Source organism: Desmodus rotundus, chromosome 9, assembly GCF_022682495.2.
Source record: "Desmodus rotundus isolate HL8 chromosome 9, HLdesRot8A.1, whole genome shotgun sequence".
In the NCBI taxonomy this organism is placed as follows: domain Eukaryota; kingdom Metazoa; phylum Chordata; class Mammalia; order Chiroptera; family Phyllostomidae; genus Desmodus; species Desmodus rotundus.
In genome coordinates, this window is record NC_071395.1 from 75,002,919 (window position 1) to 75,027,256 (window position 24,338).

At 48.1% G+C, this 24,338-nt stretch overlaps 1 protein-coding gene and 1 pseudogene across 4 annotated transcripts; both read left to right on the forward strand.

Annotated features, from left to right (window-relative positions):
* The first annotated feature begins 14 nt into the window (after nt 1-14).
* SHPK (sedoheptulokinase) lies at nt 15-23,854 on the forward strand. 4 transcript variants are annotated; one of them, XM_053910920.2, is made up of 8 exons: nt 119-239; nt 4,861-4,929; nt 6,704-6,845; nt 14,161-14,344; nt 14,886-15,038; nt 15,981-16,156; nt 19,725-19,925; nt 22,877-23,854. In XM_053910920.2, the coding sequence occupies exons 3-8, from the start codon at nt 6,812-6,814 to the stop codon at nt 23,287-23,289; spliced, it is 1,161 nt and encodes a 386-aa protein (XP_053766895.1). In that variant the 5' UTR covers nt 119-239; nt 4,861-4,929; nt 6,704-6,811; the 3' UTR covers nt 23,290-23,854. The 4 variants fall into 4 exon arrangements, with proteins under 4 accessions (XP_053766893.1, XP_053766895.1, XP_053766894.1 ...); XM_071219312.1 differs by lacking the exon at nt 119-239 and adding an exon at nt 1,668-1,805; XM_053910918.2 differs by lacking the exon at nt 4,861-4,929 and having other exon boundaries at nt 15-239.
* LOC112308476 (small ribosomal subunit protein eS6-like) lies at nt 359-4,509 on the forward strand (annotated as a pseudogene).
* Nucleotides 23,855-24,338: the final 484 nt, after the last annotated feature.

Below are 24,338 nucleotides of genomic sequence, written 5' to 3' on the forward strand. Positions count from 1 at the left end.
TGGTTGAAGTGGTGGCTGGGGTGGCTGGGGCCCCTCCGCAGCTGACGAGACCGACGCTGGTCCCCATGGCCATGGCTGCACCATCAGTCACTCTTGGCATCGACCTGGGCACCACGTCTGTGAAGGCAGCCGTGCTGGAGGCCGCTCCCGACGACCCATCGGGGTTCGTGGTACTGGCCAGCTGTGTCCGGGCCGCGCGGGCCGAGGCGGCGGCCCAGAGCGCCGCAGCCGGGCCGCAGGTGAGGCAGTGCCCTGGCGCCGCGCCGCCTCCAGGAGCCTCCTGACAGCCCTCTTCCTCCATCAGGAGGCCGCCCCGACACCCCTCTTCCTCAGAGAGGTCTCCCTGCTCCAGCCTGCCTGCTGCAGGTCCCCCGATTCTTTAAGAGCTGGTCCCAGGAGCCTTCCTGCCTGTTGGCACCGGTCTCCCCACTCTCTGGTCTCCTCGAGGGCTCTTGCCCATGCTGCCCATCCCCTTGCTGTCTGCCCTCCACTTTCTGTATCCTGACCCGCGGGGAATTCCTCTCCTTGTGTAATACTCCTCACACCTGCCTGCGTCCTCCAGTTCAGTATTCAGTTTGCTCCCCAGGGCAGAGTTTGGGTTTCCCCCTGGAAATCAGATGCAGAACCAGGCCTAACAGGAGCAGAATGTGGACTGAGGAACTCCAACTCTTGGTCAACAAAAGTCAGCCCCCTCTCCAAGTCTCCAAAGGCTGAGACACTTCGGAGGAAAAACAGATAGAAGGACAGATAGAAAGACCCTGGAGGAAAGACAGACAGAAGACAGACATTGAGAGACACGTCGTTAGGAAAAGATCAGGTCGGTAGTTATACACTATGGCGGTTTAGTGTCTTGTGAAAGCTGCAAGATGGAAATGGAGAATTTTACCACGATGGGCTCTGATGTGAGCTGTGGGTTCAGAAAGATGTCAATCCTCAGAGCTGGATCCCATTAATTCCCTGAAAAAAATAGCTCCATGTTTAGTTAATTGACGGTAGAAATTAATATCAAGGAACTTTGAGTAACCTCTTCTCTGGATCTCAGCTTGTTCTTCTCCGAGTTGAAATAGGTGACCTCTGTGGCCCCTTCTAGCCACAGACCTCCATTTTCTGAGCCACACACCACTCCCGAGAGCTTTGTTTTTCCCAAGCTCTTGCCACATATCTGGACCCGGTTATTTAGGGTTCAGAGTCCGTCTTGCTCAGAAGCATTTCAGAAGATTAAGATTTCAGGAATGCTTCGCATTTTCAGAGAGGCTGTCAAAATTAGTCTGGTTGCCTCTTTTCTGTGGTGCCTCGGAGGCGGTCAGCTGCTTCAAGATGAAGCTGAACATCTCTTTCCCAGCCACTGGCTGTCAGAAACTCATTGAAGTGCATGATGAATGCAAACTTTGTACTTTTTATGAGAAGCATATGATCACAGAAGTTGCTGCTGACGCTCTGGGTGAAGAGTGGAAGGGTTACGTGGTTCGAATCAGTGGTGGGAACGACAAACAAGGTTTCCCCATGAAGCAGGGTGTCTTGACCCGTGTGCACCTGCTGCTGAGCAAGGGGCATTCCTGTTACAGACCAAGGAGGACTGGAGAGCGAAAGCGCAAATCAGTTTGGGGTTGCATTGTGGATGCCAACCTGTGTTCTCAACTTGGTCATTGTAAAAAAAGGGGGGAAAGATACTCCTGGTCTCACTGATACTACTGTGCCTTGTCGCCTGGGGCCCAAAAGAGCTAGCAGAATCCGCAAACCTTTCAACCTCTCTAAAGAAGATGATGTCCGCCAACATGTTGTGAGAAAGCCCCTAAACAAGGAAGGTAAGAAACCTAGAACCAAAGCACCTAAGATTCAGCGTCTTGTTACTCCACGTGTCCTGCAACACAAATGTCAGTGCATTGTTCTGAAGAAGCAGCGTGCTAAGGAAAATAAGGAAGAGGCTGCAGAGTATGCTAAACTTTTAGCTAAGAGAATGCAGGAGGCCAAAGAAAATCGCCAGGAACAAATGGCCAAGAGACATAGGCTGTCCTCTCTGAGAGCTTCTACCTCTAAGTCTGAGTCCAGCCAAAAATGAGGTTTTCTAAGAGAAATAAATAAGGATAAACATAAAAAAAAGTTAGTTTGGTTGGGGCATCAAGGCATTGTAGAATGAAGATTTTACTTTGTAAACTGCCAGATGGAGGCAAAGTCAGCTCGGACTCTGTGGGAGTGAGCAGCAGAGCCAGGATTGCAGGGAGAGGGTTTCCGCAGGGCCACTCCTTGAACCTACTTTCCTCGCTGCCCCCAGCGTTCAGCAGGCTCTTCTGTGCTTATAGGCTGTGTGCCACACCTACTGAGGGAGGCCAGTAACAGCCCCCCTTGTGAGCCCCAAATGTGTGTTGTGCTCTGGGACAAACAGCACTCCTGTAATTTCATCTCCAGCAGGATCTCTCGACCTTGGTACTGTTGGTTGTTTTGAGTTGGATGCTTCTTTGTGGCGGGGAGCTGTCCTGTGCCTTGTAAAATGTTTAGCAGCATCCCTGGCCTCTAACCCACCACATGCCAGTAGAATCCTCCTCCCTAGTTGTGACATCCCAAAACATTTTCATATTGCCACATGTCCCTAGGAGACAGGATGCACTGGGGTGAGAACCACTGATCTGTAGAAATAGCAGATGGCTCTGTTCTTTCCTCATGACCATACCTCCCAGCCTTTAGAAGTATTGTGCACGCCATGGTCAAGCTTGGCAACCATGTGGAAAGTCAGGCTTTTAGGTATTTGTAACTAGGGTTTTGGATGGAAGCTCTGTGACCCTTTCTGAGTTACTAATTTTTCTTCTCCAGGCCTCAGTTTTCTCATCTGTAAGAAGGATCATGAAGGAGGAGAATTGATTGAATTTATAAGTTCTGTTTTCAAATCTTAAAGTTCAAGGATTTGATCTTGATGTAGACCCATTGGTACTCTGAACCAAGGAATGGGGGCAGCGCCTTTCCTGTTACATTGTGGGTACACACACGGTCCCCCATCACAGCACTAAAACTTGAACTGACTGCTGAACACTGCCTGTCTCCTTGTCCTCACTGCCATCTGGCCTCTTTTCCTCCTCCACTATCCCCACCCACACAGCCCCCCTGCCCCACACAGTGCCCCCGCCCCGGGCCCATTTTAAACAGCGGCACCTCTGTCCTGGGTGGATGCACTATCCAAGTGCCACGTGCGAACTCTTTAAACCAGCACCGTCCAATAGAGGTTTGAGCCACAAATGTGAGCCATACCTGTAATTTTCAATTTCTAGTGGTCATATTTTTTAAAAAGTAAAAAATAGCATGTGAAATGAATTTATTGATTTTATTGGGGTGACAGTGGTTAATAAAATTATATATATATAGGTTTCAGGTGTACAATTCTGCAATCTCATCTGTATGTCGTACTGTGTGTTCACCACCCCAGGTCAAGTCTCCTTCCATCACCATTTATCCTCCTCTGTACTGTCTTCTACATCCTCCATGCCTGAAATGAATTCTAATTGCATGTTTTATTTAACCCAATGTTCCCAACATAGTATCATTCCAGTATATAATAATTAATAAAAATTATTAATTTCATCGGGCATTCTTTTTTCCCCCGTACTAAATCTGAAACTGGACTGTGGTTCACACTGACAGACCCTGCAGTTCAGGGTAGCCACATGTGGCCGATGCCTGCTGTGTTGGACAGTGCAGGTCTGAATGTGCTTCCTGCTTCCTACTTCCTTCCCCCTCTGTCGTCTTTCTTTCCCCTTGGGGGATCGTGCACAGCCATGTACCTCCTCCTTGCCTGTGTCTCACTGCCAAGTCAGTTCTGCTGTAGGCTCCCTTGTCCATGAAGATTCTTGTTAGGATCTGGGCTTGCCTCCTCAGGAAAGTGCTTTATGCTCTCTCTCTCCCTCCCTCCTTCCCCATTCTTCCCCTTTCCTTCTGCTCCTCTGTTCATGCTTATTAGGAGCCACGAATTGCCTCTGACCAAGGCCAGGAGGCTGAGGGGGTGGGGTGGGGTGGGGGGGGAGTGAAGGGTTCCGAGGAGGAGAGGGCTGCATCGCCCCCGAAGGGAAGCAAGGGGCCCGAGGGCTCCGTCTTCAGATGCTTTTTGAGGACCACAAGCTTTTTTAGTTCCCCAAGGAACAGACTATAAATTTATTAAGAGTTGAGCGACATTTCTCTTCTGAATTTTCCGTGTGTTCTTCTAGGTATTAAATATAAATTTATATTGTGCTTTGAAGTAACTTTTATGTGGCATAAACATTTTGCTTTGGTTGAAATCAAAGTAAGTATTCCATTTATTAAATTCAGGACCCTAGTTCTTACTTAGGCTTTTAAGCTTTCCTTATAAAGCTTATTCCATTATAAGTCTAATATTTAACCACCATTTTTGAAGGCCTTTGAATAATACTTAATCCCATTTTGGTTAATTAAATACCTTAGATATTTTAAACTGCAGTCACACATTTATTTTCTTTTCTAGGCACTGCAGTTGCCTAAATCTTTCCAGAGTACTTAAATAATTTTTATAAATCTAATAAATTAAATATATACCTATACAAACCTTAAATGCTCTTATATGTTTTAAATCCTTTTATAAATATAGTGAGATTTGAATTTATAATCACAAATCTGATCACTTTCACATTTTATTTTTATCTTTCCATTTAAAATTTTTTCAATTTCACAAATTTAAAAAAGATTTTATTTTATTTATTTTTAAAGAGAGGGGAAGGGAGGGAAAAAGAGGAGAGAAACATCGATGTGAGAGAGAGACATCGATCATCTGCCTCTCGCATACGCCCCGACCAGTTACCGAGCCCACAACCCAAGCATGTGCCTGACTGGGAATCCAACCTGTGACCTTCCACTTTGCAGGATGAAGCCCAGCCAACTGAGCCACACCGGCCAGGGCTCAATTTCACATTTTAAATTGGAGTTACAAAGGTAATCTATGCCAAATTCTCTTAAACGTATAAATTTACTTAAAATACCAAATACCCAAAGATTTTTTAAGCACAAATACAGGGGTGGGCAAAAGTGGAGTTTTGGTTCATATGAAAAATAATACAATAGTTAATAAATAATAATATAAGAATAAACTTTCATATACAACTGTAAACCTACTTTGCCCATGCCCTGTATTAATCACATAAGTATGATTTTTAAAAACATTTATATACTTATTATTTTTTATATAGCTTTAAAAAAAAAGATCTTGTTTAGTTTTAGAAAGAGGGGAAGGGAGGGAGAAAGAGGAGAGCTTCTTGCTCAACCCCAGCTGGGGACCTGGCCCCATGGCCCAGGCGTGTGCCCTGACCAGGAATTGAACCAGGAGCCTTTTGGTTCACAGGTTGGTACTCAATCCACTGAGCTACACCAGTCAGGGCAAAATATTTGTGTTTTTATTTCTTGATCTTTCCACTTTGAAATTTACTTATTTATCAAGAAAACAATGATGTCCCTTGGGTTGCGTTCCCAAGTGCATATTTTGTGGTAGCTTCCTTAGCTTATTGAGACTACTGATTAGGGCATCTACTGGGATGGGATTGGATCCTAGAGTTTTATATATTTCTAGTCTCTAAGAGAGGCTTCATAATTTAAAGAAGAGGTGGTTGGGGAACCCACATTTCTTATGGTCGAGTCACACTGTGGCCTCCTTTGGAAGTTAGTCTGTGCCTCCCACCTATTTGGATATACTGCTCGATTGGGTATAGCATTTCTGTAGCTCTGAGATGTGGAAATGCATTTCTCATCTGACTTCAAAGACATTTGAACTTTTCCAAATCCTGCGTTCTTTTCATATTCTTGTCTCTTAGGATCATTGGACTTATTAATATGCTGTTTGATTACATTGTGCTTATTTCTCATGACTTTGTCTCTCAAGGTTATCCTGCCTAGAGAAGTCTTCAAGGAAACAGCAAGTCTGCAGAATAGGCAAATTAGGAAAAGATGGTCCTCACTTACTTGAATGAATTTTTTCCACCCCCCAAAATCTCTTTACATTCTCAGACTCCTTCTGTGTAGTGCCTACTATTGCCCAAGTAATCTGAAAAAACAGTTGTGGTGATGATACTGTCCCATTCAGAAAGCCCTAGGGGCTCCCCATTACCTTTAGGAAGAGCCCCTTACCCTGGGCTTGGGGTCCACCGATTGGGCCCCAGCCTCTCCCCTTGCGTAGCCCATCCCCGGGCTCTGTACCCAGGTGTTTCCAGCCTTCCTCTGTGCCTGCCTTTCTTAGGTGGGCTTTTGTTCCCGAGTCCAAGGCCTGGCCCTCGGGGCACTCAGGAAAGGTTCCTCTCTGCTGTGTTTCATCCTTCCACCCCAACACTCTATGTGTCTTGTGGAAGACCCTTACCTTATTTCTCCTGACTTGTGTTTTCCTGTCCTTCCTGCTAGGCTGTAACTTCTTGTAGGGCAGAGGCAGTGTTCTCCTCAGCTCACGTTCGCCACAGTGGAGGGCAGGACCTGCCCATTTGCCAAACCTAACCTGCCGCGGTGCCTCCTCTGCTGGGAGTGGAGCCTTGCCCACCACACTCCTGCTCCCGAGCCCCGAGGGAGGTGGCGGAGAGCCCTCAGTCTCACATCTATTCTCTGAGGCCAGTCAGCATGTGCCCCAGTGGAGTTAGCGGGTCAGCCACCAGGAAAACCCTCTTTCTTTCCTCTTGGGGGATGGTGCACAGCCATGTAGGTTGCCCTTTGTGTCCTGTTCTGTTTCCAGGCGCGGGAGCAGGATGCGAGTAGAATCATCCAAGCCCTAAACGAGTGCCTTGCTGCTCTTCCCTGGCAGCAGCTTCGGAAAGTCCGTGGCATCGGAGTGTCAGGACAGATGCATGGAGTCCTGTTTTGGAAGACAGGCCAAGGTATGCTGGGCTCCGGGGATGAGCACATGCTGTTATCAGTCCCGGTGGAACGAGAGAACAAGTGCTGCTTGGGCTGTCTGAAGGGCCCGGTCACCCCGCAGCCGGGTTGCAGGGGCACGGGCTGCCTCACGTTTGTGTGCGTCTTGTGTTGTACACATGTGTTAATGAATCGTTCACACACCACCAGCACATTCGCCAGGAATGGGATAGAAGACTGAGTTCTCTGGGCCTTTGTAGGACTCCGTGGAGTGGATTTTCCATAGCTTTCCCTCTGTGCGTCTGTCTCAGAGCATCACTGCCGGCGGCCGAGAGGTGGTGTGGCTGTGGAGACGCCAAGACACAGAGGAAGCCGGCCCTTCTGAATTTGTGCGTAGTTTTGTTGTTTAGCATAATTGCAGATACTTGTGATTGTTAAATTCCGGGGTGTGTCCTTTTTATGGGCTCAGTTGCTAGCTAAGAATTTTTGGTTGGTCATCTTATATCAGGAGGTCTGCCATAGTGCAGAGGTGGGCGACCTGTTCTGTTTGGCCTCCAGGAGGAGAATTAAGCCAGTAAAATAACAATGAGCAATTTACATGCAAGGTGCTAAGCAAAGGATATTACCTGCATGATTTCATCGAACTTCCCCAACACCCTATGACGTAGGGTATCTTACTGCCCCCATTGTGCAGATGAAAAGTTTGGATTCAGAGAGACTAGAATAATATGCATGGGGTTGTATGGCAGCAAGTGGCAGCCCCAGCTTTTGAACCGAGGTATGTCTGAGAGCAGACGCTGAGTTTTTAAAGGCCTCTGGGAGGGCTAGAGCTACAGGGGGACGCAACAGCTGAAGGATGGGAGGAGCTTTCCAACAGCATGTCCAAGCAAGGCTTAGACTCCCATGGAAAGTTGTGTGCTCCCTGTAACGGCAAGCACTGAAGATATTAAAAAATACGTATTTATCCTCGCTCCAGGACATGCTCATTGATTTAGAGAGAGGGGAAGGGAGGGAGAAACAGAGAAACATTGATGTGAGAGAGAAACATTGATTGGTTGCCTTTTGCACATGCCTTGACTGGGGACTGAACCCATAATCTTTCGGTTTACGGGATGACGCTCCAACAAACTGAACCATGCTGGCCAGGGCAAAAATGATTTTTTAATCATAAAAAATTCTATATTGATATAAAAGTAGGGAGAACCGTATTCTGAACCAACACATACCCATCACCCACCTTCAAAAATACCAACATTTTACTGCAGGTGTTTTAAGCAGAGGATGGCTGACTACTTTGGGGGGCTGTAGTTAAGGGGATCTGAACGTTGGATTTACCCCTTCCTGCCTGGAGAGTCGGCTATTCTGATTCCCCTGGGCCAAGCGAGTGGTGACTTGCCTCTCAGCAGTGTGACTAGTGTCTCATGTGGCATCCATTGATCAGTCCCCAGGACGGACTGGAGAAGCCAGTGCAGGCGCCCTCCTTCCTTCCCGCCCACTCATCTGCCTGTTGTCAGGCCAGCTGAGGCCACAGGAGCTGCTTGGCTCCCATCAGTAGCAGGAGCAGAGGCCGATTAGGGTGTTAGAGCTAATCTCTCAGAGGGAGTCTAGGTTGTAAAAGCTTTTTAAACTCCTTAATTTTGCATTAACGAGAATAAATGTCCTTTTAATACTAAAACCCTTCCCAAAGAGAACAACAAAGATCTAACGGTTGTGGTCTGGTCACATGCCTTCCTTTCTGCCGGTCTCCTGGACTTTGCAGTAACCACACACGCCATCGCTCTCGTCGGAGAGAGCTGCTTAATATTTCATCGAGCCAGCCCGCATGCCTTTTTGTCTTGTTTTCTGTTTCTGGGAAGGAGGAAAGCCACTGTTTGACGATGATGATACCTGCTTAGCAGAGTTAGGTGGAATCAATTTGGGATCAGGTCGTTCCACTTTTAATGGCGGACGTAATTCAGTTTGGGTTTAGTACTTAGATATATAAAGCTCTGTGCGGGGCCCCGAGGGAGACATGAAAGGAATGGATGAAGCCCTCACCTTCCAGGGCACGCTCGAGGCAGTCAACACAGATGGGGCCCAGCAACTGGAGCGGAGAGCTAAGTGCTTCCAATAGGGCACAGGTGAGGCAGTTGGAGGAGAGGCGAGGGAGTGACTTAGTGTCTTCGGAGAGGCCTGTGGTTACGCCTGTTTCAAGACTCCATTTTCAGCCTCAGTAATAGCAGGGCACAAGTGGGCATCATAAAACCAAGCTAAAAGGCAAGCAGCAGACTGGGAGGAAAGATTTGCTAGTTTATAGTCGACAAAATGTGAATATGGGTACAGATAAAGAAATAATAATGAAGAAAGCACAGATGTCCCTGTGGAATAATAGGGAATGGTTAAGAAAGGCAGTTCCTACGAAATGAAATACAAATGGCTAATAAGCATATGAAAAGGTGTTCAATGTCATTAGTAATTAGGGCAGCTCAGCTGAAAACAACAAGAAATCTTTTTCCACCCACTGGATTATAGGAAAATAAAGTTTATAATGTCAGGAGTTGGCAAAGGGGTGGAAAATTGGTTCTTTTAAATAAAGCTGTTGGGAGTGCCAATCTGCAGAGCCGATTTGGAGGGTAGTGTGGTGGGGCCTATTAAAAACAAGGAAGCTTCTACCAAAAGGGAAAAAATAAGATAGCTGCTGTGACTTAACAGAGCTACTACTTGGAATCTGATCAGGAAAAGTATTTAAACATGTATGTACATAAGGAGGCAAAATCACAGTCGTTCACTGCATCCTGTTTATAGCAGTGAAAACAGCGATGTTGGATCCTAGGGGAATCCAACGGCTGAATAAATGTTCGCATGCCCGCGCCGTAGAATGATACAGAGTAGTTTAAAAAGAATAAGGTACATCCATGTACACCGCCATGAGAAGAACTCCGCAACACCTTGTTGGATGATAAAAACAACCCCCGGAAACATAAATACAGTATACTACTATTTTTTTAAATAGACAAAAACAAAATAAAACAAAACCCAGCCAAACAAAATACGTATGAATGTAAGCACTTTGGATGGTGACCCAGCAAGTGCTGACAGAGACGGAAGGGGAGTTGGGGCTCCGGTGGGAAATTGTCAAGCCGGCCTCTTGCTTTATCTGTGATTTTTGGCCATTTTAAAATAAGAATGCATTCACTTATCATGTGTATGATTTAAAAAATTAAAGTATCACTCCTTTACCAAAAAAAAAAAAAAAAAAAAAAAAAAAGAGAGAGAAGAAAAAAGAAAAAAACAGAGGAAAAAGTTCCTGTGAGGCCAGATTCTGAAACAGGCTACTTGCATCCAATCCTGGTTCTACCACTTAGGTGACCATTGGCAAAAAAAATTTTAGCTTCTCTGTTCTTCATTTTTCTTATGTATAAAATGGGCATAATTATCACATCTATGGTATAAGGCTATTATGTAGATTAAATAAATTAATATTTTGCCCCAGCTGGATGGCTCAGTTGGTCGGAGCATCCTCCTGAACACCGAAAGTTTGCAGGTTCGATCCCCTGTTGGGGCACGCATGGGAGGCAGCTGATGCATGTTTCTCTCTCACATTGATGTTTCTTTCTCTCTCTCTTCCTCCCTTCCTTTCTAAAATCAATGAACATGTCCTCAGGTGAGGCTTAAAAAAAGTTAATATTTTTCAAGTGCTTTGAATAATACCAGGTACATGGTAAGAACTCCATGTTTGTTTGGTAATACAAAGAAACTGAAATGATAGGCTAAAACTAAAAAAAAAATCAAAAGAATTTTGGAAGCAGATAAAGAGGTTGAAGACAAGCTGCAGAGAGGCACTGTAGGGCTGGGATAACAACCCCAGCTTTAGGTTTGGGTGGAAATGGAGCTGTGACGGTAGACTACTCCAAGGAGGAAACATCCCCACCCCCAGGAGAAACTTCGTATGCATCTCTCACATGCCTCCCTGGTCTCCTGGGTGCTGGCCAGGGACACTAACTGGAGACTGACAAGACCCCCAGAGCCTTTGCCTGGCCGTTCCGTCTATCTGCAGCACATGTCCCCAGGTACCTTATGGCTCACTCCCTTACTCCCTTCAGGCCCCTGCTCACATGTCACCACAGAGGGACTTCCTTGATCACGCTCCCCTTACCCTGTTGTATATTTCTTCATGCCAAAAGTACCTGGTAGTATGTATTTGCTTGCTTATGTTCTACGTCGCTAGCGTATAAGCTTCATGAAGGCAGTGACTTTTCCTGGTTTACTGCTGTAATCTCAGGGACTAGAACCAGTGCCTAATACATATTAGGTAATAAATAAAGCACTCAATCACACGTGTACGAGTGAATGAATGGATGTTTCATGGCCTCAGGGGCAGTTAAATCTCTTTGGTTCTTGATGAGCAAATGGATAGGAAAATGTAATGGTCTTGGCTCCCACATTGAGGGTCTGAGCTCAGATCCAGCTGTGAAACACCTTTATGCAGGGCTTTGCCCTGCTTTGCTTCAAGGCAGCAAGACAAAGTGGAGGCCAGAGTGTCCTTTCCATCCATTAGATTTGGAGTTTTCTCGATTGCTCATAACTTTTCTTGACTGTCAACATTCTTTTCCCACTCTGCTGCAGCAGTTGCATTTATATTGCATGGAGGTGTGGGAAAAGAGAGCAGAAGATATGTAGTGGGGTATAGTCTCTTCCTCAAAGGCTGCTAGAGTTTAGAAGGTAAACGTTTATCATCATCACTAATATAAATCGGGTACTTACTATGTGTCAGGTACTGCTCTATGTGCTTACATAGAACCTGCAACACAGTACACACACAGAACACACAGTACACACAGCACAGAACCCTAACCCTAACTCTAACCCTTCCCTTTGCTACTAGCCAGAGCGTGAAGTCAACACACAGGTGGGAAGAACCACCAACATCCAGGAAGCAGTGATAAGTGCCTCTGGGATTCCAGACGCAGTTGCCACCAAAATGCTGAACCAGCTTGGCTGCTGGCTGTTGCCCCCAAGATGGGTTTCAGAGGAGCCATAAGAGAAAAGCAGCGTGGTGGTTCGGGTCTGGGGCAAGAGGCAGCCAGCCCTGCCTGTGGAAGGATTAACTGGGAGGGGAGCTGCTGATTCCCCTGGCTTACCATGGCCTTGGGACAAGGAGCCCCCATCCCCACACCCACAGGAATTCAGGTGTCTTCAGGAATAAAATCAGGGCACTGGAGAAAAACACATATCCCTGCCCAAGTCCCAGGGATGGTGACTCAGTCTAAGGATCCTCATAACATTGTTTCTTCCTGGGGGGCGGAGGGGAAGCCCTGACTTGAGGAGGTATTTTTCAGCGTGGGAATGACTAGCTGTGGGTCCATCCTTCCCAGCCCCTTGGGGCTGACAGGAACTGAGGTCTGGCCCAATTCCATTGCCTGACCAAGCTGCCAGTACTCCTAAGACAAAATGAGCTCCTGGGCCAGGACAAGGAGACATTTGAAGGGCAAGACTGTTTCACAAGAAAAACGTGAGAAGCAGAACTATTAGAATGGACAAGGAATTTAAAATTAGGTTGACATAATACTAAAAGGAGGATATTAGGAGGGAAAGAATAAGAAAACATAAAAAGAATCAGTAGAAATATTAGGTGTGAAAATGCAATAGTTGAGATAGAGAATGTGATAGATGGGATTAATAGCATTGATTGGTCTTCAAATAGAGAATGAAAGATTAGACTGAGGAAATCTCTCAGAAGGAAGAAAGAAAGAACAACGGACAGAAAATATAAAGGAAAAGCTGAGAGACATTGAGTCAGATTCAGAAGCACTAGCTCTGAATAATAGGAAACCCAAAAGGGGAAAAATAAAAGTGGTGGAGGACATATTTGAAGAGTGGAGAAAAATTTCCCATAATTGACATAATAAGATGTAATGCCCCAGACTGAAAGGGCCCATAAAATGTCAAAGAGGAGAATGAAGAAAAACCCCAACTAGATCTACTGTAATGAACTTTGAAGGATTTCAAAGGCAAAGAGAAAATTCCAAAAGCTCACAGAGTAAAAGATCAGGTCCCATAGACAAGAATTAGAAGCAGGTTGACATTAAATTTTTTTCAACAGCAATGTTCTACGTAAAAAGGCAATGGCATCGTGTTTTTGTTATTTATAGCTACAAAATGAACTACCTCCAAACTCAGTGATTTAAAACAGCAACTATTTTATCATATCTTGTAAATACTGTGCAGGCCTCTGCGGACTGATCTTCTACTCTATGTGGAGTTGACAGAGGCTGCTTGAGAGTATTGCTCCAGTGGACAGACTGGCCTGGAGGGGTCGGGGTAGTTCTACTTAATGCCTGGTGCCCAGGTGGGGAAGGCTGGAAGGCTGGGCTCAGCAGGGGATGGTTTGCCGGATGCTTGCATGTGACTTCTACACAATCTCTCCAGCATGGTGGCCTCAGCGTGGTGGGACTTACATGGCAGCTGGCTTCCCCTGGGTGACCACTCCAAGAAGCTCTGGTGGGAGCTGCCAGGCTTCTTATACCTAGCCTTGGGGGTCTTAGGTTGTCACTCCTGCCACACTTGTGTTGGTCAAGCAAGCCACCAGGACCAGGTCAGATTCCAGGAAAGAAGATTAGACTCTACTTCTTAATGGGAGGAGTAGCAAGTAATTTGCATCAATCTACCACCAATCTACAAATAGTGCTTTTAAGTAATGAAGCCAAGGAACTTAGAACCTGGAATATTGTAATGATCAAACTGTCATTCAGATATGAGGGTATGAAAAAACGTTCTGAGGATATAGGCCTGCAGACACTTTGCCACAGAAAGACCTACATTGGAAAGTTTTGGGTGAAATATTTCAATAAAAGCAGAGGAAAAAAAATCCAGAAGTTGTTTTAAGAAATAAATGAAGTGAAGATGGCAGAGCCGTTAGTAAAGTTTGACGTCTAGAAGTCAGTTAGCTAAGACCAAAGGAAAAGAGAAAATAGACCCATGACCACCCAGAAGCAGGCTTACACGATATCATTATGGTGGGGGTGAAGGGCAAGGGCTCGGGGACCTGAGAGTGTGCTACGCTGCTTTTCTTACCTGGGAGCGAGGTTGTAATATCAACTTGAAAAAATGAAAGAAAAGGAACGTAGAAGAAGTGGGACAAATGGAGGAGTACGTGACTTGCCCAGGGTCCTGTAGCTGTTGGTGGTAGAGGCAGGTGCTGGAGCCAGGTGCTCTGGCAACAGAACCCACGTGTCTGAGTGGAGCATCATCAGAGCGATGAGGTCTGTGCTGGAACCTCGCTAGCAGAGCAGTCTCAAGGACAGGCTGCTCCTGGTCAGCCGCTCTTTTCCCTGATTTTGTTAATCTCCTTTCTTCCAGGCTGTGAATGGACAGAGGGAGGGACTGCCTCTGTGTTCAGGCCCAGAGCTGTGAGCCACCTGGTCACCTGGCAGGATGGCCGATGCAGCAGCAGGTTCCTGGCCTCTCTGCCCCAGCCAGAGTCCCATCTCAGTGTGGCCACGGGGTTTGGCTGTGCTACTATCTTCTGGCTTTTGAAAAATAGGTACCTACGTCTGTTCTCTGAATTGGGTGCTGTGTTTCCAGGGGGATGAGAGTGGCCAGGGGGTGGTGCCTCTAGCCTGTCAGCTTCACCCTGTATGCTGCATTGTCCCTCAGTGAGTGTGACCCTGCACAGGGTGTGGTCACAAGACCTAGACTTGGTCTAGAACCGCTTCATTTCCCAGAAGGCTCTCTGTTGGTTATCCTAGTCTCACTCAGAGGGGGAAAGGAGGGGCTAGAGATGACGAGGGACTTGCCAAGGGTCATGCGGTAAGCTCATGGTGGGGTCAGGGCCATTGAGAACAGCCCATGTCCTAGTTTCTGAGGCAGGGCGAGTCCTCCTCTGAGTCCCCTTCCCTAAGGCAGCTTTGCTTGGGGCAGCTGGGAGGGCTACACCTCAGGAGGTCCATCTGGGGGACCCCCACATTTGGGGTCCTGGTTGCCACCCAGCGATGCATGTCTAGTCCACACTGCCATAGCTAGGTGCAGCAGATGCTTTTAAGTCACTGTCAGTCCGTGTTGAATGTTTTTGGTGTGAAAAACAGCCCAGAGTTCCTGGAGTCCTACGATGCAGCTGGCACCATCCATGACTACGTGGTCGCCATGCTGTGTGGCTTGCCAAAACCCGTGACGTCTGACCAGAATGCTGCTAGCTGGGGCTATTTCAACACCCAGAGCCAAAGCTGGAACTTGGAGATGTGAGTATGACCTTGCAAGTGGCCACAGTGGAAGGGCAGCGTCTCTGGCCCGAGAGCTTCAATGGGGCTTCCCCCTGGGAATGGTGGGGGATTCCAAGAGGCCAGGAATCAGGTTCCAGGGGCCCCCAGCCTATTCCAGTCCACTGGGTACTGGTGGTAAGTGAAGCTCTTGGGGAGTCGGACCACCTCCCAAGACATGCTGTCCTGCTCCTCCACAGCCACCCAGACCTGGGGTGGGCTCCCCAGTTCTCTGTGACCCAGCCCAGCCTTTCAATTGTCATTCTATAATATATTTTAAAACAAGGTTAAGAAATGGAAGTAGTAGGTATGAGGGATGCCTTGTAAGTTCTGTTTAAACAATCATTTGCCTTTTCAGGTCCAGAAGTCCAGTGCCCTATAAGTTCACTTCCTTCAGGGCCCCAATTCTGAGCTCTGTAATAAACAAAAAGCACCTGGTAGTTCAGGTAAAGGACTTTCCAGCATGATTTATAAAATTGACAGCCCCACGTTCACTAACCCCGAGTGATGAATGCATTTGTATTCAGGAGGTGACTCATGGGTTTGCCTTTGGTGTGGGCTGGGCTAACCAACCTTGGCTTTGCACTGAAACTCCCTTTGCAGGGTCTTCGTGTTCCCTCAGACACAGGGCCCAATGCCAGTGCTACTGGGCTCTTATCTAAATCTAACCGATTGTCCTGCTTAAATGGGTTTTTTTCTTTCCCTGAAGGCCAATCTCAATCTTTTGAAAGCCAGTGTTCACTCTTAAAAATCCCAGCCTATTTCTCCTGGTTTTAAAAAGCCAGAGGGGCCCCTGCAAAAACACTGGCTTCTACCATCCCATCTCCTACTTATATCCTGTAGCACTTTCCTTTGTTCCCTGGAAACAGCAAAAACCAGGAAACCAAGCCCTGGGTCAGTACGCTGTCCACTTCTGGTTTGCAGACTGAGGGCCTCCGGCTTTCCTGTCCACCTGCTCCCCGATGTCGCCGAGCCCGCCAGTGTGGCAGGCAGAACTTCCCACTCGTGGTTTGAAATCCCAAAGGGGACACAGGTGGGCGTGGCCTTGGGTGATTTACAGGCCTCCGTCTATTCCTGTATGGCCCAAAGGACAGATGCAGGTAAGTCATTCCGTCCTTAGACTTCTACCTGTGCGCGAACGGGCTGAGAGGCACACATACCCAGAAGCCTCAGCATCCTGCCTGTCGTTATTCTGCAAACATGAAAACACCCTCCTCCCACAGCGGAAGCCCCTTCCAGTCCAGTGGGGCCAGTGCTGTCCTGACCAGCCTGTGCCTTTCCTCTCGAGGGCCAGGTGAGGGAAATGACTCTGTCTAGTCGGCAGGTTTCTGTGTGACTCCATGACCAAGAAAACAGATTAGCAGGTTAGGGTTTTTGTCGTTGGGTTTGTCAATGCAACTTTCATCCATCTGATTAAAAGTCAACGTCTAGAGTCTTTTCTGTATTTGGTGTAAGGGAGTCATGGAGAGGTGGGGGCAGCAATGAAGGGCCGGGCCGGCAAGCTTTTCCTGCACAGAGCCGTACTGTAAATATGTTAGGCTTTGTGGGCCATATAGTTTCTGTCATAACTAACTCTGCTGTGTTCCAATGAAATTTATAGGCAGAGGTGTGAATTCATATAATTTTCATATGTCATGAAATATTTGCCTCCTTTTGATTTCTTTTCAACCATTTGAAAATGTAAGAACAAGCTACTGGGGTTGTAAAATAGTGTGGCCCCTTTTGAAAAGAGCCTGGCAGTTCCTCAAAAGTTAAACAGGGAGTTACCATATGTCCCGGCAACTCCATGCCTAAATACATGTGTGCCCGAGAGAACTAAAAACACATGTTCACACAGAAACTCGTGTGTGAATGTTGCCAGCAGCATTAGTGTGTCGCTAGCAGCACGGTAGTCAAAAAGTGGAAACAACCAAAATGCCCACCAGCTGATGAACGGACTGAAAAATGTGATATATCCACAGAACTAAAATGCCACAGCATGTGAGTGAAAGGGAAAGAAATGAAAAGAAGCTTGTCACGAAAGGCCACATGTTGTATGATCCCATTTCTGTGGAATGTCCAGAACAGACCACTCCATAGAGACAGGAAGCAGACTCGTGGTTGCCAGGGGCTGGACGGGGAGGGGGTGAGCGCTAACAGGCGTGGGGTTCTTTTTGGAGTGATCAGAATGTTCTGCCATTGGATTGTGGTCATAGTTATACTACTCTGTGAGTGTTCTAAAAACACCGGGTTGCCTACTCTAAAGGGTACATTCTGTGGTGAACCGATATGAATTACATCTCAATACGGTTATTACTCCAAAAAAATGTAAAAGCTGTTCTCATCTCCCAGGCCATACCAAACAGGTGGTGTGGCCTGTGGGCTGTCATTTGCCCGCCCCCGGGCTAGGGTAGGGTTTGGGCCTGCTGCCCCCGCGGGGTGGGTGCAGGCTGTGTGTTTCGGCTGGTCCCCATGGCAGCCTGGCTGAGCAAGTCTGCTCCGGGAGCCCCTCCTTGTTGTCGGGGGGACAGAGAATTCGTTCTCTTCTCATCACATCTGTTTTTCTTCCATCGGTTAGAACTCGTGCAGTTTAACCCTGAGTTTAAAAACTCTGACCGCACTATGCTCAGTGTGGCAGTTCATTCCTTTTTCATTACATTCTGTACAAATAATTTAAGTGACTGGTTTTGTTTTGTGTTTGGTGGGGATTGGTAATTCAAGATTAGCTGAGCGGGAGAGGTGAAATTCTGTCAGTTTGCACATATATGTGATAAAATCATTTAAGATAAAAAAAGTTCAAACTCTTCTTCTTCTCCCCAATTTTCAACTCAAATCAATGCCCCAGGAAAGCATGCTAAGTTTATCCTGTGACTTTTAACTCCCCCAGGACACCGTCTCTCTCCTTACATCTCTCCTTGCATCTCCCTTCACCCCGAAGCGAGAATGTCAAGGAACTGGCCTGGGCTTTGCAGCCTGGCCCTGAGGCCTGGGTTGGAATTTCAGCCATCTACGTTTCCCCGTCTGGTGTGACCTTGGGCAGGTTGCTTTTCTCCCTGAGCCCTGTCATCGTCATCCACAGCGAGGGGGATGGTGCCTTTCTCATGGGGCAGTTGTGAGGTGCTGGGGTGGTGCCTGAAAGGCCTGGCTCTTTCCTCCTACCTGGTGGCTTTCAAATACTAGGCTGCTCCCTGCACAGGAGCTGTCCTGTGTCTGGATAGTAACGTGCTCTCTGTGTGGTGAGTGGGGGGCTTGTCAGACAGGAAGAGGGTGGGATTCGGGCCCCCTCTTCACTGTGCAGATGGGAGGCTCTGGTTCCAGGGTGGGGCTGCTGGCCTCTGCTCACTGTGCATGCCCATGAGCAAACATGGTGGCCCCCATTGTCGACACCTCCACCTGAGGGGACAGGTGGAGGGCACACTACTTCTGGCTTATAGTAATGGTGAAAGGCTAGAGGTGGCAGAAAGTAAACGTTTTTGGCTTTCTGAGATTGGTTTTGGTCTCCCTTCTAACCCTCCCCCTCCGCCCCCTAGTAGGTAGGAAAGTTGAATGCTCACTTCAGTTAGTTTGGCTCCCAACAGATGGAGAAGAACAGGCTTTTGGGTCAGGTCTTGTGACAAATGGAGAAGAGACCCCTGGAGCAGTCTGTGGGCCCTGGCCTTGATCTAGAGGAGGAAATCACCCCCTTTGCACTGGGTCTGGGAGTTTTCCTCCTGCTCTTGGGGGAGGTTAAGGAAAACACCTTGGCCCTGGCCAGCTGACTCAGTTCTTTGAGCATTGTCCTGCACACCAAAAGGCTGTGGGTTGGATTCTCAGACAGGGTACATGCCTAGGTTGCTGGTTCAATCCCTAGTTGGAGCACTTACAGGAGACAGCCGACTGATGTATTTTTTATCACATTGATGTTTCTCTCTCTTCCCCCTTCCCCTCTCTCTGTAAAGTCAATTAAGCATATCCTTGGGTGAGGATTAAAAAAATAAAATAAAAGCAAAGCACCCTGGAAATGAGAAGGAAGTAGAACCTGCCGAAAATGAATGAGACCTCTGCAGAGAATAAAACATTTTGGTTGAAGTCTTACTCTCTATAAATAGTTGTCTCCTACTGTGTAACAAATCACCCCAATATTCAGTAGCCTAAAAGCATCAAATAGTTATCATCTCACAGTTTCTTTTGTGTGTGTGTGTCTGGGCTTGAAATTTATGTTGTAAACATCCGTGTTTAAAACAGATGAAACACTTTCTGAGAGTCAGGACTCTGGGAGTTACTGGGGAGTCTGGCTCGGGGCCCCTCGTGAGACTGCAGTCAGGCTGTGGGGGGCTGCACTACCCTCATCCGAAGGCTTGGCCAGGCCTGGACGGTCCACTTCTCAGCTCCCTCGTGTGGCTGTTGGCAGAGGCCTCCCCTCTCTGTAGCGCTGCTCCTAACACTACCTGCCTTCCCAGGAGCTGCAGTGCTTTTTGATGACCTGGTCTCCAAAGTCACACACTGTCACTTCTGCTTCATTCTCTCAACAGAAGCAAGTCACTGAGTCCAGCCCACATTCACGGAGAGGGGAATTAGGCTGTACCACCCAAAAGAAAGAGTGTCAAAGAATTTTGGACGTATTTTTAAAACTAGCACACTCTCCCCCTGTCCTGTTGTGACCTCTGAGTCAGCCTGACAGACCTAACCGTTGCTTTTCTTGGACCCCAGTTCTCAATATCAGCACTTCGGTTCAGCTGGCAGCCTCCATGCCTCCAGGATTCCAGCCGGCACAGGCTCCAGACCCCGCGGCCCCAGTTGCCTACTTCCCATACTTCGACAGGACCTACCTGGCAGTGGCAGCATCACTCAATGGGGGCAACGTGCTGGCCACGTTTGTCCACATGCTGGTCCAGTGGATGGCGGATCTAGGTAAGATGTGGCCCACACAGTGGCGGCGTCTCGCCTGTCCATTCATTGTGGAGTTTCTTGGCGCTGAACGTGCTGTTGAAACTTCTAGATTCATGTCTCAGACCCAGCCAGGCTCTAGAACTTGTCTTCCTTCCTTATGAATCAGAGCTTCTAGCATCTCATCGTCTGAGCTGCCGTCACCTATTCTCTCTTTTTGGAAGGAGCACCTCCTCTCCTAACCTTGACTGTGGAGAATCACGATAGTCTCCCAGTTTCCCTCCCTCTTTCCCTCTCTCTCTCTCTCTTTCTTTTTCTTTCTTTCTTTCTTTCTTTCAGATTTTATTTATTATTATTTTTTGGAGAGAGGGGAAGGGAGAAAGAGAGACAGGGAGAGAAACATCAATGTGAGAGAGAAATATTGATCCGTTGCCTTTTGTATGCGCCCTGATAGGGACCGAGTGTGCAACCCAGGCATGTTGTCTGACCAGGAATCAAACAGGCAACATTTTGCTTTGGGGGATGATGCCCAACCAATTGAGCCACACCAGTCAGGGCCACTGTTTTATTTGTCAGTGAGACCCCAGGTCCCTTGCATTTGAGTTTTTGTTCTGATGACTATAGACAGCTGGAAATAAAAGGATTAATTAAACATGAATGAGTAAAAAACTGGCATTTTACAGTATTTTAAAGTCCTCATAGCACTTAATTCTGGTGAGAAGTTCCTGACTCCCTTTCTTAAAAGGGACTCTGGAGCCAGGTGGCCGGGGTTTGAATCTCAGCTCTGCCACCTCCTGTGTGCCTTTGGGGAGGTTACTTAAGTCCTCTGTGCTCTACTTTCCTTATCTGAAAAGGGGGATCATCCTAGTACCTACCTGAAGGACTGTGAGGGTCCAGTGCATTGATATTGCGAAGCACTTAGAACAGTGTCTGGCCCACAGTAAGTGTGATATAATGATTGTTCAATAAGGATAGTGTGACGGGCGCAACCCAGGAGAGTGGCCTCGGTTCCCAGCTCTGTCCCCAAGTCATTATGTGGCCTTGGCAGCTCCCTTCCCTTCTTTGTTTTCCCAGCTCCAGTGTTCTGTGGCTCTAAGCCTGTGGTGGGGACATTTGGTAACTCAGAGCAGTGAATCTCCCCGGTGGACTCTGATGAGGCGGCGGGCCAAGGGACAAGCAGAAACAGGGCCAGAAGCCAGATGTCTCTGGCCTGCAGCCTGGCTCACCTTCCTACAGGAGTTCCTCAAGGCCTGTGGTGTAGCCGTAGAGCTTCCCAGTGAGGGAGAACATTTTATGTCAACATTTCCTTAAACATCGTTTTGAATTTTTATTAAGGAAATACAAACACATCATTATTACTTTTAAATTGTAGCTTTTCCTTGTAGTTCAGAGTTTTTTCTACTAATGTTCTTTTCCTGTCCCGGACTCAGTCTAGAATTCCACCCTGCGTTCAGGCGCCACATCCCCTTAGCCTCTCTGTCTGCTGTTTGATCGATCTGTTTTGTCCTTTATCTCCTTTCCTCTTTTCCCCATTAGTTGGTGGCTTCACGTTTACATTTGTTCTTTTAGAAGTTTCCAACACACTGTGTTTCCTGGGATGGGGAGAGAGACTCATCTTAGCACTGCTGTGTAGTGTAAACTGGTACGCATTCTAAGGACACAGTGTCATATCCTTTGACCCAGCACTTGCCCTCCAAGGGCTCAGTCCTACAGGTGTGTGTACTCGTACGCATGTGCATTGGAACCTCAGTTTTTGCACTTAATTTGTTCCAGAAAACTGCTTGAGAAGCGACTGGTTAAAAAACAGAATCTCTGTTGTTTGTCGCCTGAGAGACCCGAGGCCAATCAGACAGGCATCAGCACGAAAGGGTTGTCGGGTCGAGAATTGAGACCTGAACTTTTGTTCGACAACTGAGACATTTTTTCCCGTGAACGACTTGGTCGGGAACAGAATTGTTTGAGAACCGAGACCTTGAGAACCAGGGTTTGACTGCACTAGGCTATCCACCAAGCACCTGGTTTTTCTGATATTTTAGGATTTCTACAGGAAAGACGCAAATTCACTCAGCAGAGTTTAACCAGAGTCCTGCGGATCAGAATTGGACTGTGATATTTTAATTGCTTCTCTCTCTCTCTAGTTCCTGAGCATATAGTTGAATTTGTGCACCTTAAGCGTGCTGACGATGAGACTCCACGGTAACTCCAGGTTGGCAGCTCTTAGTGCTGGCTGCACACCGGAAACGTCTGTGGAGATTTTAAAACAGTGTTGATGTTCCAGTGCCACCTGCAGAAACGCTGATTATGTGGTCTGAGGTGGGGGCGGGGCCTGAGCGTGGCATTTAGTAAAGGTGCCTCAGGTGATTCGGATGCCCTCAAGTGTTGGGAAGCACTGGTCTAGAACCTTCTCAAGAAGTGTGGTCCTCAGGGCAGCAGTACTGTTTTCCTCTAGGAGCTGGTGATAACAAATGCAGAATCTCAGGGCCCATGCCAGGCGTGTGGGGTCAGAAGCTGCACTTTAGTAAGATCACTAAGTGATTCCTCTGCGTGTTCAGAGTGAGAAGCGCTGGTCTCAGCTTCTGCCAGGGGCGGGGCTGGGCCACGATCAGCCCTGTGATCCTGGGACTTCTCTGACACTGCTGATAAGTCTGGTGGCAGCCATGATACTTATTGACCAGTGTGTGCATTTTGGCCCCGTAGGCACCAGGGGTCCCCTAGCTGTGAGACAGTTAGGGCTCACAGCAACATTTACATGACCTCCCCCTGAAGTCTGGCTGGGGTCTGCAGTGAGAGAGCTGGCTGAGATCTGGCACAGAGCACAGCTAGTCAGATTATGTGAGTCCTTGAGTGGGAAGCAGCCAGCTAGGGTGAGAAGGAACTGTTGGCAGACCTGTGCCTGCCCTCAGGGAATTCTATACTGTCTCATCCTGCACTGAGGGGGTGTATGAGCTTACACGGGTCTTCTCTGTTCCTGGCAGGCCTGGAGGTTGAAGAATCCACTGTGTATGCATGCATGATCCAGGCAGCTGCACAGCAGAGAGACACCTGCCTAACCATCACTCCAACAGTGTTGGGCGAGAGGCATCTGCCAGACCAGCTGGCCTCAGTGACCAGAATCTCCTCCTCCGACCTCTCCCTGGGTCATGTGACCCGGGCCCTGTGCCGAGGCATTGTTCAGAACCTGCACTCGATGCTTCCATTTCAGCGGCTCAAAGAGTGGGGCGTGGAACGGGTGGTCAGCAGTGGGAGTGCGCTGTCCAGGAACGAGGTGCTGAAGGAGGAGGTTCAGAGGGCTTTCCCTTTCCCAGTGTCCTTTGGGCAGGATGTGGACGCAGCTGTGGGGGCAGCGCTGGTCACGCTCCAGAGAAACCTCAACCAGAAGGAGTCTTAGTTCACTCTCTGGCCAAAGGACTGCTGCAAATTTTATCTAATTAACATTCCTGACATGTGCTTGGGGTCATCCTTTTCCTGGACAGCACTGTGGGCAGCTTTTAAACAATGTTTGGTCTCAGGGCACCGTCCTGACCAGGAACCTTCCTGCAAGGCACAGTCTAACAATGCAGGCAGGAGCCAGCAGCCAGGTCCCGAATATGTGCCTTCTGAGAGAGACTCACCCGGGAGCTGGTTGCACATGTAAATGTGGGAAAGAGAAAGAGAGAAGAGGAAGAGCAGCCCAGCGTCCTGGTCAGCAGGCTCACTGATTCACCTGAAGACAGAGAAAATAAGTGTGGACTTCAGACACCAGCATGTGTGGTGGCTGTGAGCTCCGAGGAGGAGAAGAAGATCTGTCCTCCACCCCAGCTCCAGCTTTGGATTGATTGTTTGTAGGTGTATGAAGCTCTGACTTGGGTCACATGCGCTCTCAGAAAAGTCCTTCCTGGCCTAGTTAAAGAACAAGTATGAATGACCCGCAGACATGGACGGCAGGGTGGGGATTGGCTGTAGGGGTGGGGGTGGGCCGGGCAGGGGAGAGCACCGGGGGGAAAATTGGGACGACTGTAATGGAACAACAATAAAAAACAAAGTCCTTCCCGACTGGATTGTACCATGTGACCCCTCTCCCAATCTCATTCTCCCCTGGCCACAGCCGGTGATCTGGGGCAGGGCCTGGCCCCAGGGCAGTGGAGCAGGCTGGCTGAGATGAAGATGCAGGGGTCCGTGCTGGCCTCATTGCCACGTATTTCCCCCTAAGGAGGGAATGCTGTGCTGGGGCCGCCCTAGACCCTCATGGCACAATTGGCTGGAAGGCATGGAACAGGGAAGGAGAGCTGGACAGAGTGACCAGCAAGAGGGATGGGGCTGCTGCGTGGCCCCACAGCTCAGGCACGTCGTTCCCAAGAGTCTGCCCGTGCACCAGCAGGACCCTTTTCTCGGAGGGGGCCTGTGCAGCAGTGGCTTTTTGCCTCTGCACAACCTCGGAAGTCTTCCAAGGTGAGGGGC

What these genes read in the sequence shown, in the direction of transcription:
- SHPK (XM_053910918.2), top strand. Translation starts at nt 66, where the DNA reads ATGGCCATGGCTGCACCATCAGTCACTCTTGGCATCGACCTGGGCACC. An exon ending in GCGCCGCAGCCGGGCCGCAG is followed by an intron (nt 240 to 6,703) that starts GTGAGGCAGTGC and finishes TTCTGTTTCCAG; the next exon opens with GCGCGGGAGCAGGATGCGAG. An exon ending in CAAAGCTGGAACTTGGAGAT is followed by an intron (nt 15,039 to 15,980) that starts GTGAGTATGACC and finishes TCTGGTTTGCAG; the next exon opens with ACTGAGGGCCTCCGGCTTTC.